The 11,686-nt window shown below is 42.8% G+C and overlaps 1 protein-coding gene across 2 annotated transcripts; it reads right to left on the bottom strand.

Annotated features, from left to right (window-relative positions):
- Nucleotides 1-9,620: 9,620 nt before the first annotated feature.
- On the bottom strand, nt 9,621-11,218 carry LOC128302458 (uncharacterized). 2 transcript variants are annotated; one of them, XM_053039286.1, is made up of 2 exons: nt 11,047-11,218; nt 9,621-10,964 (listed from the first exon to the last, which is right to left on the bottom strand). In XM_053039286.1, exon 2 carries the CDS (start codon nt 10,886-10,888, stop codon nt 10,427-10,429), a length of 462 nt encoding a protein of 153 aa, XP_052895246.1. In that variant the 5' UTR covers nt 10,889-10,964; nt 11,047-11,218; the 3' UTR covers nt 9,621-10,426. The 2 variants fall into 2 exon arrangements, with proteins under 2 accessions (XP_052895246.1, XP_052895245.1); XM_053039285.1 differs by having other exon boundaries at nt 9,621-10,936.
- Between the last annotated feature and the right edge of the window lie 468 nt (nt 11,219-11,686).

The following is an 11,686-nucleotide window of genomic DNA, read 5'->3' as shown; positions in this document are numbered from 1 at the left end:
TAAAGACATGGGGCCCCCAAGGGGCCCCCATTCTGTCCACTGCACAGCTCCTCGATGAATGATAAATTCATGTCGTGAAACATAATAATAATCGTCGATTAATATTCATTTATGTTTTTTAATTTATTTACGATAATGGTGGCGTCGACTGCGGGCGACCCGGCGCCGGCCAAACGTGTGCTTTCGATCCTTCTTTCTCCACCACCGTTTTCGGATCGACAGAGCGACAGCCAGACATAGAGAGCATGTTTTTTTTACTTTAAAACCCCGGCAACAAAACTTTACACTTCCCCTTTTCGGAGCGGTCGGGATGAAGTAATATATTTCGAAAGATTTTTTTCTGCTTTAAAATAAAAATTATATGCGAAAAAGCTGCTGGAGCTGTGGCCCGGATGGAAGCGACCAGAAGGATGGAATAAAATGGGTAAGATTTATCGTGTTGCTCTTTACACCACCAAAAACAAAACTCGTACCATCTGAAGAAAAAAAAAAACGGTAGCAAAGGGTGACAGTGAAGCATAAAAGAAGCACACAATCCCTCAGGCATGAAAAAAAAGTGCGGGAACCACAATCGCGTTTTTTTTTGCTCGCGTTTTATTGCTTAATTTTCACAGCAAAAAAAAAACAAACGAAACCAACCCCAAGCGAGAACGCGATGTGGGTCGCTATCCTCGAGGGCGTCGGTAAACATAAATAGGTTCGAACGAAGAAACAGCGGTTGAAGGATAACAGATGACCCGAGGGGGGGGGGGGGGGGGGGCGAAGAGGTGTCTGATTGTGTCCAGCGGCGTTTGCGGCAAGCGGACCTGGTGGGTTTTCCTCGAGGCACCGCGATAAGACGGATCCGAGGGAACCTTGAACGAACGAATGGAACGAGCAACGAGCGGTTTCGGTTGACGATTTTTGGGGTGTTTTTTTTTTATTTTGTTTTGTTTTGGGATGTCGCTTGTTAACGTTCGATACTGGTTAATTGAGTGTAATCACCGTCACCGGTGTTTGGGAAAGTTTGACGAGGAACGGGAAGCACAATCTGTTCGTCGGTGGGTTCGTAAAAAATAAAAGGTTCGCCAGTGGAAAGCATGGTTTACGACGACATTTTGGCGACGCATTAGAAAGGAAATGAATCCAAATTATCGATTGTTGTTTTATTCGTTGTGTAGAAGATTTTAAAGCAACATAGAACTTGCGTGATTCGTAATGGATTGCGTCACTGATGTGACTGATGTCACTGAAAAAATAAATCAATTTAAATAAAAAAAAACATTTTAAATCAAATTATCGATTTATTATCAGTATTACAACAATACTTTCATTATGTTAATGACACACATTCGGAGAACATAGTACCAAAAGTCTCTGAACGGCTCATTGTGATAGTAACGGTAAGCTTAACGAGCATCGAGAATTTGCTTGGAGTGTCCCAATTAAATTAGCATCATTAGTCGCATATCACAAGCTCATAAAAATGGCCTTCAAACTAAGAGAACTAGATTCCCGAAAAGGGATTCTAATTGCAATATCTTCTAAGCATCGGTGAGTTGGAAAGAATCGTAGACGATTATTCTTCAGACAACCGTTCAATGAGTACATAGGAGAGATCAGCTAATGTTCGCTTCAGTATTGCTAATAAAAGCCTATCAAGTGTAGAAATTACATTAGGTTTGGAGATATTAAAGGGTGGAAAAGATTAACTGAGACTAGAGCAAAGCAAACCCACAGTTGCCTAGTGGACAACTGTTTTTGTTTTCCCAAGTTCCCTCACGGGACATTTGAGTTGTTGTGGAAACAAAACGGATATTGCAATCGTTCTGCCTCGTTTTGGAATGTTTAGAAATACCGCACAATAGGTAAACTCGTGTAATGAGATAAAAAAACACAATACTGATTATTAAAGCCATTAATAACCCTAGCAAAGCCTCATTAAACTGAGACTTTTAGGTTACTTCTGGCAACTGGCATTGTGACGTGCAAGCTATGACTAAATTGCTAAAGAAATTGGTTTTCAAATTAAACTTTCCCAATTGCTGCGCAGCTACTAATTTTGAGATTGATTTACAAGACGATTCTTTCCAACAAACTTTCCCAAGCTCCCAAATCGCTTTATCAAACTAATCGCACGCAAAACATAAAAGCTCCTTAGCGGATTATCTCTTCTTCCCACCCCATTCTCATTCCCGTTTCGATTGTGCTGCCATTTTGGAACGGATCTGGTTGTAGCTGATGTATTTAATATCCTTCCCTCCGAAACCACTTCCACTTCGGCCGAAACGAAACTGACAACGATCAAATAAACAACCAAACAAAAGCTTCAAAGTACTGTGCGCCTCCATCGAAACGTGTCGAAGTCAAGGCCTGCTTAGATGCGTACGTAAGCGCGAGCGAAACTTCTAACTACTCTGTCACGGTACGGTTGACATTTTATGCTCCGATCGGTGAATACCATTCGAGCGATAAAGTACAGGTCCGTTAGTTATGGTGCTGCCTCGGGGCAGAGTTCCCGGCGAAACTCCAAATGGTTCGACCATCAATTCTCGCTCCGGCCAGTAGCCACACACACACACAGTTTAGCACACTGTTTAACGTTTTATGGTCACGGTTAATCTTCGGTTTAAAGGCCGCGTGAAAAGTGCTTTAAAAATGGTTCACCACACGAAACAAAGCACACCTTTACTACCGTGTTTCGGGTATTCGATCGATTTCGATTCGGAAAAGGCCTTTTTTAAGCCACTCCCTACTGTTTGGAAGTTTCTTTAATCCTGCGAGCAATGTAGATGATTTACGGTTGCGAAAGGTCGTAAGTAATAATTCCAATTACTTCTCTTCCCTGTCCATTCTTTATGTCGTTTGCTCGCAGAAGTAATGTACAGCCTGGCCGTACCATTAGCCATTGAAGAACGCTGCCGGCACGTAAGTCAACCCTCATCGTCTTAGGACATCCTTGAGTGATTTTTAGCGAAGCGTTCAGCCGAAAGCCGGTCTGTCAAATCGTGATCACTCCATCATTCCGCATCGACTGAACGGCTTCTCGATTCAAGCTAAGCGCGTGGCAAGAGCGTGCCAAGAGCGTGCCAAACAGTTCCCCCGGTGGAACGATAATTAGTGAAACTATCTACCGGCACTTTCAGTGTCGCGTTTGCTGTGACGCCTGTAAAACATTCAATCCACCGATGGTACACTTGTTTAGACAGACGGTTGCGCTAGTGTACGTGCTGAGGCAAAGCTTTTCAACGCACCATGCGACAAAATGGAAGTTTCACTAGCTTCATAATGGTGGCATAATATATGCCTGATTGTCTCCTTTTACGGTGAAGTGCACAAGGTATGGAATATTAAAAAGGTTTGGCTGTGCTTTTCGTGTGTTTGATGACCACGTATGTTGTAAAGATCAAATTAGTGTAGCGAATAACACCATGACTTATATTTCACTGACTCGAAAATGGGTGACTTAATCATCTCAAGGCGTGTTCTCCATGTTTTCAATTTATAATTTAATTTCTTTACACGAGTAACTCAAATATATTGGGGCAGATGATTTAAATATCTTCCAAAATCACGATCCATTTCTAAGAATACGTTTTATGAAGTAATTCTCCTAGTAAGATAATATATAGATAAGTAATATAAGAGATAAGTAATATCTCCATTCTGTTTCAGTCTTGTTTCCAATAACGTGGGTGAAACATTTAGTTCTCAAACAAACATGGGTTGAGAAGCTCTTAATTTAAGTTATGTTCCTTAAAACAAATTAAAGGTGGTAAAAATTGAATTTATTTCCTGTATCAATATGTTCCAAGCAGAGAATGCTCCAGATCTCTTTACAATGTTGTACTCCAGGGTCTCCATTTTGGAGCATCCTGAGCAGGGTTTCTTCTCCGTAAGCAGTTCTTGTCATGTGAACCGCTGGATCGATGACAGTTGGTAGTTGTTTATGTTTTTCCAGAGCATTCGTCAGTTAATAGGAGGTATCTTTACAGCTACCTTTACATCCGGATGTCTGTCAATCAAAAATCAACTAAGGATTTTGGTGCTGCTGTTGGTTTGAGTTGAAAAGTATGCTAAATGCTGAATCAATGTTGTCATGAAAGGATCGATTGTTAAACATAGATCTTAAGGTGATTTAGACCAAAATGATGTTCATTGACATAGCTTTCTCAAGAAGAACGACTTTCGCTTTCAAGATGCTTTAGGGTATGTAAAATAAATTTTAGTTAGTAAATTTGGTTAGAAATATTGAAAAAAGACTACCACCTAATTAAATATAATGTTTAAAAAACAGAAAAATACTCCAACAATTCATCATAATGTCAGATGTAACAGAAGTACTAACATAGTTAATCATAAAACAGCCCACAAACACACAAACCTCAAAGAAACAAACTCGAAGTCAAGTGAACCCGCCACAAAAGAGCAAACTTTAAAACGAACTCCGTTTTCACTTTTGGTTTGCACAATTTTCCCCACTATCATGTTAACACTCGTGGTTCGAAACAAACACAAACATTGCCGCGCTGTGCAAGCGGTAAGCTTCCGTCACATTTAATGATCATCTCGGAAAGTCATCACAGAATCAGAGCACCGTCCAGTGGCTGAAAATGGAGAAAAATTTGCATAAACTCAACTCAATTTGCAACAACTCAAACACTAGAAGAACATTTACATTCTCAGCTTGGGTTAGCTGTTGTGCATCGTGCATCGCTATGGAAATGATGTCCACTGTATCGTCCCACCCGTTTGTGGCTGTGGAGTGAGACGGTATGGCCGCATTATTGATAAAGTTTTTCGTATTTTATGTGATTATATTCGTGAAACTTTCTGGAATGCATTTGACACCCGAACATAATTAACTATTACTGCTAGCAGTTCGGAGGAACCAAATAACCGTTGCAATCGAGAAAATGAACAAATCGTCACCGAAAAAGTAGATAAACCCCAAGCAAACTCAATTAGGCGACAACAAATTTCGTTGAACTTTCAACTCCACCACCAAGGTTCCGTCAACTACCTCCATCATCATCATCATCAGCAGCATCCGACAGTCATCCATCATCAGAGGACTTAATTTTATTCGATATCTTATTCATCCACTCGCTTCCACGGCTTTCCGTTTCTGGCAGGAACCACGAAAAACGCCCCAGACGGTTTCAAGCAAAACCGAAACAAACCAAAGTCCCCACCGCCATAAGAAATGAACAAACAAAAGAGAGAGAGAGAGAGAAGCAAAAAAAAAAAACAGTGCGAACCAGTAACTGCCGGGGAGCTTCGTAGCTGGGGAGTAATTATTTTCCATAACAACTTCCAAATTTATCCGTTGTGCAAGAAAGCACAAACAAACAAAAAACAACACGCAACGACTGATTGAGAAATCTCACGAGATTGAAAAAGACGTTGCCGGACACGGAGAGAACGGATGAAAACAAAGGACCGACCGACAACAACCGTGCTGAACCGGGTCGAGCGTAAGGATTTCCTTTTCTGTCTTGGCACGGCAAGACAAAGCACAAAATGCACGGATTCCTTTTTTGTGTGCGTCCGTCTGTCATTCGCCACGGAACGGGCGACGGCTCCACTGGTCGTGACGATGTAATCGATTAAAGTTTATTACAAAACTCGCGATTCCAGCACGACCCGTACCCGAAAAAAAAATCGCAGCTTCACTCAGAGCCCTTGGAGCCCGGGTTGGTGATAATCGTAGCTCCACCGTAGCTTCATCTGGGCGTGGAACACGTGTCTCTCCAAGACGGCTCACTCAGCGTCCCTTGCGTAGATAACGAGATGGTCCGTTCCAGCTGCTTCTGCTGCGTTCAGGTTCGGTTACCGAGGAACGGGTCGTAAACAATTTCTCGATAATTAAACTTTAATGGTTTATTTGATTTTCGCACGAAAATCGAATCGTTCTGGTCCGCCAACACGCAGCGACTTTATCGGAAAAGTGTCGTTAAAAATTGGGTTAACACTGGCTGCTGCTGTTTTGTCCATCCGACCATCCGGACAGAAGCGGATGAATCATTGATGAAGCAACGTTCAACCTTGCACTGTAAAACACTGTTTAAAGTTGTACAGGTCCCGGAGAACAACAAAGAAATAAAAAGGTAGCATCTTCAACTTCACGTTTAAACACAGGCACAAATAAAGGTCAGCTTTGCATAAACCTTTCCTGAGTGATATACGTTCTCGGCTTTGGTTCTCGCTTTTGGCATTAAGGGTGGTTCCGGGTGGTTTTTATTGCCACACCCGGAACAAAGTACACGGAACAAGCACGCCGCTGTTTGGGCTAGCCAGTTGATTATTTCCATCCCACACTTCAAGGATACAGGCAGAGGGTGTAATAAAATCGATATGTTCTGTTTAAAGCATTCCAAACTTTGCTTTGCTTCATTCTACCAAAAAAATATTTTTACCACCGCCCTAATGCGCCACTTGGGCGCTAATCCGCGCGTATCCGTAGTCGCGTACTCGCGCCATGATAAAATCATTTTTGCGTGCACAAAATTTCCAGCACTTTTCGCGATGACAGTACGCTCAATTTTCTTTATCCGACAGTTTGCCGTTACAGCAGGTTTCCATCGAAGGTGATTGATTTATATCGAAACGGTGAGAAAAACCACCAGCCCTTTGCACAGCAATAAACACACACACACCCACCGGAACAAAGAACGATCAAGAGAGATCAATCCACTTCAAGGGCAACAACACACACGCGCGCGATTGAGCCGTCCGGAAGAGTTGTAACTTTGATGCTGAATAGGGGACGGGGATAAAAGGGGTTGTTTGTTTGGGGAGGGTGCGAGAACTCACAGCCACAAGAAGCGTTCGGCTGCTACAATGTCACCATGCATGACGCATATTACAAGATTTCCTTTGCCACAGCTGACTGCATTGATCGATGCGATGCAGCTCAACAAACCATCAATAATCGGGGTACGGTTTTATTTGCACGCGTCACATGTACGAACGCAAAATCCCCGAATTGGGTAAAGTTGTTTGAAAAGAATGAAAAGAACGCGCCCTTGTTGATCGATGATTAATGTTGTTTAACTTTACGTTTGCTAATGGAATGCGATGAAACGTGGTTAAACAAATAAGGTTTTGCATAAATGGGTGCCGGAAACAGATCGATCTTAAATCGCACCGGATCGAAATTATATTTGCTCAAACGTAGTTAAACCATTTCATTCTTCCTGCCTCCTTATCAAACAGTAGATTTGTATGATTGTCTTCCCCATATTTGTTCAATTGTTCATTTGGGTGGCAACAAGGAAAATTTAATCCTTCGAAAATTATGATTTATTAGTAATTTGTCTGACCTTGGCGGTCTACACAAAATTCTTAAATAGTACTTAAATACCAGACAGTAAGGAATCGAAGACGCTTTCTAAACAATTACGTAGACTAGTTCAACATCAATGGCACCTTCACCAGGTTCGCAAATTCCTTGCTGGATCTACTTCCATGCTGCCAAATTATGAGTACAGGTGTCAGCTGCTTGGACTTGAAACTCTCGAGGCTCTTCGCCACCGTTCCTTGTTACGATACTCTCTTTAATTCCTAGCCCCTTCCAATAGTTTCCTCTTAACGCTCTTAATCTTAACAACAACAGGCTTAATCTTAATCTCAATTTTAAGTTGGCTATAGGTTTATATGTTGAGCCACTAGACAGACATTACTTAATAAATTAAAATAAAATAAAATAATTCATGTCCTGGCCCTAAAAGGAAGAAGGGCCGGAAAAGGAAGATTATTTTCACGTAACGATTTAATTGATGAATACATGACTATTGCTAAGTTTCACTCACTAATTGATTGAAATGTTGATAATTTTTAGACTAACATTTTATTATATTCTGGTTTCAGTCCCTGTAGCTCATAATACAATATTTAGAGATGGTCCCACCAAATGATCAGTAGAAATACCTTGAGTTGATCCCACTAATCATAATCAGCAGTAGACATTGAAGTTTACACAAACTCTTAACTATTCTGTTGCTTCAATTCCGACAGCTCACAATGCATTAACTTCTAATGATCCCACCAAAAATAGTCAGAAGGATTAGCTTACACTAATCACATCAAATAATTAGAATTTCCCATTATTCATTAATGGTGTACTGCTTATGCAAGCTTAAATGACGTATATTTATAGATAAGCAAAACGCCATAATAAAATAAAACAATACTACATTTAAATTCAATAAAACCAAAGTAAATCTTCAGGTTATCTATAATCTCGTGGGGTGCTAATTAGAAACTTTTAGCACTCCATTTCCATCTCCAACCGGGTTCAACTCAACAGGTGTTTCAAACAATCTACAATCAATATTCAAGCATTAAATGATTCCTCCACAATGCACAGTACACAATCTTCCATCGCATCCCCCGGGGATGGTCATAACAATACCCACAGTCAGGAGAAACCACAAACCCGCAGCATAAGGCTCCGGCCGCGTGTACTCTGTACGTAATAAGAAAATTACCCACCAGGCCGGCTGACATTTAAACGACTGACGACTGTAATTTTTGGGGGTAATGTTTACGACCATTTGGCACGCGTCCACCGTTCGCACATATTATTTTCCCGCGTCCCGGAGCGGAAACTATCGAAAGTACGGAGAAGCTGGAAGGACGCCAAAGGAATTTTAATAAACTCCGTGTGAATCGCGTTGCTAGTTTAAGCAAAGTATTTATCGATGAATGAATGGTGATTTAAACCGTTTATTGAAACCAGAAAATGACCACCTAAGAATGGGAATCTCCATTTACTATCGAAAACACAAATGAAAAGCCTCACATGATAGATGGCTTGCATTGTGTGGTGGTGTGCGAAACTTCTGTAAAGTTGACTCCAGTGTTTATGACTAAACCAGTTCTTGCTGTAACGAGATCGTAGTAAAACGCTTCCTAATGATCAACCGGCCAGCCAACCGGCCCGGCCATTCATTCATCTCGGCGGCCGGTGTGCATCGTTTACGTTTATGGCTAATAACGACCTCACGGTGTGTCGGAGGTAGGGAAAAAGGCACAAATAAAAACTGTGAAAAACTCACGACCATCGCGTTTGCGGAGATTGTAATGAGGCAAAAGTATGTCCGACGGAACCGTGCAGTGTGCAGCGGGGGACCGTGCAGTGGGCAAGAAGTACATCATAAATATAAGCCCACAGTACGCCATTTATGTTACACTTTTCATAGCTTATTTTTATTGAAAACCGAATCCCCCGGACGCCCTTGCCAGCTTGCTACCCGGCGGTTGGGAAGGCCAGGTCGAAGGTTCTGATAATGTCCCTCGGCCCTGGAACCTGGGAAGGGGGGTATGCCTACCACGTATCTGGAATCTTCCTGCCGTCTTCTATGCCGCGGCGTGATTTCTTTTTGTATTTATTTATCTCGTTTCTTTCAGTACAATTTCAATGGTTTCTTCCGATGCATTATCATTAACATTAACAGTGGGACCATAATTACACACCGGGTCATGAGGGGGGATGCCCCCATGCCCATGTCCTTCGGCATGCACCTAAAAACCACCGTTGAGCGGTGCGTGTCGGACGTCCAAAAAAAGAAATGCTTCAAACTGCGGGCAATCACGTTGACTTAAAGTTCATTTATTTGTCCAGTTTCCATGTTTCTTATCTCTACACTTAATGCCACTTTTTTTATACATATATTTTCCTCCACAAATAACACATCACCATTAACGCCGAACCATCCCTTGCTTTCTCTCTCTCTCTCTCTCTGTGTCTCACGCCTATTCTACACTAGCTGATCGTTTTCAAGACGATGGGATTCCTTTTCGTCACCTTTGCAATTACCGCACGCCCTTCGCATTGGGCCGCGTACCTTCGCCCCCCAAAAAGATGGAAACAGTTTCCGGGGGACCGTTTCGGTGAATCACATTCACCGGTGAGAAGTTCGCTGGCACGGTAACAGCGTCGGAAATGCGATAAATGCAATTCTAACAATGCCATGATATGACGGACCTGAGCTATTCACGTGGACCCTGAAAAGGAGGCGCAACATCAAACCCACAGATGACAATCATAATATTTGCGAAAAGTTATTTCACACCACCATTAGCTCGCTTCTTCCTCTGTTTACCTTACCGGTTCGAGTGCATCTGTGATAAATAGGGAGTTAGGTGCGCGCGAGGGCGCTGCGAGGTTTGTCTGCATTCCTAAGTGCTAAAAGTGTAATATCGTCGACGCTCTCCAGATGCCAGAGAGCGTGATCTGTGCGATCCTCAATCGACGAATTATGATACCCTTTCCCACTTGTATCGGGGAAAACATAACATTAGCGAGAAGCTAATTGCATCGCATGACTACATGGATGACGTGTGACCGTCCCTCGACCAGGGTGGTGACTGCTGTGCTACAAACTGTCTTTCGCCAAGAAATTGGGCCGCTATTTACAGGTTTTCGATGTTACTCCTATTGCTATAAGCTCAGCTTCGTGGTGTAGGTCGACTGGACCGACTTCTTGAACACATCGGTCAGCTCCGATATCTCTTCCTGCGTCATCGCACTACGCTTCCGTCTCATGTACAGTTCGTTGTAGTTCAACTCCAAATCGCTGCCGTCTTCATCGGAGTCCTCCCCGGAACTGCTGCAGATCGATTCCGAACCATCGTCACTTTCACTGATCAGCCGCATCTGGCCAGCCGGATAAGTGTTGGCCGGTTCCGTTTCCTCCGATTGACGGATGCGTGCATCCTCCGGACCGCCGCACACCTCCGATTCATCCGAACCAGCGCTATTGCACCGTGACTTCGCGTACGGATCGACACGGTGCGTCAGCACGAAGTGACAGTACAGATCATCCTCCAGGCGAAACGTCTCGTTGCAGTATCCGCAACCGAACTTGATCGTATGATAATGCTTCAGACGATTGTGTGTCATCAGAATCTCGAAGGTGGAGTACCGCTGACCGCACAGATCGCACACGAACTGAAGCACACGGAAAACACACCAAAAACTGATCAAAATCTTTGTGCCACTTTGAACACACACGGCCAAAATGGAAGATTTCGTGGTCCCGTCCAAGACCCGACACTTACTTGCGTTTCCGACATCTTGAGAAATCCTCGGTTTGCAGCAACGATCTTTGCAACTTGAACTTTACTATCTTCAGAAAACACTTCCCAACGACACGTACGTACTGATCGAGCAGAAGACTTGATATTAACTGAATTCCCCAAGATTCACCGTAAGATATTGGGGCGACTTTATCACGTCTACCACATGCGAAGTTGTCAATTATCATACACCTGCTAATATACTATCATCTGCGGTGAATGGTCAGGTGGAAGTGTATATTTTTAGCATTTCTGTAGCGCGAACCGCGAACCGCGTCTTTCTGACGTGGGAGAAGCGACGAGTCAATTCGCAAAACACAACAGAAACCGCGCATTGTTAATCGTTCAAAAAGGGTCAATATTATTGGCGGGCTGGACCGTGTTTGTAAAAACGTTCCGCCCGCTGTTACTAATGAAGGACACACCGATTGTGTCAGGTTCATCATATGACACGGTGATTAGAGTGGTGTAGAAATTGGAGCACTCCAATGTTCCCTAATGTTTGCCTTGGGCGCTTGTAGTGGTTGTATCCGAGGGTGGGACAAACTTCGTTCTAGATTGTTTACATCATATTCGTGAGTGTATGCAAATATTTTGATTTTGTACAAATATATCTTCTTCA

The sequence above is a fragment of the Anopheles moucheti genome, chromosome 3, assembly GCF_943734755.1.
Source record: "Anopheles moucheti chromosome 3, idAnoMoucSN_F20_07, whole genome shotgun sequence".
Lineage (NCBI taxonomy): Eukaryota > Metazoa > Arthropoda > Insecta > Diptera > Culicidae > Anopheles > Anopheles moucheti.
This window is presented reverse-complemented; position numbering and strand designations above follow the sequence as displayed.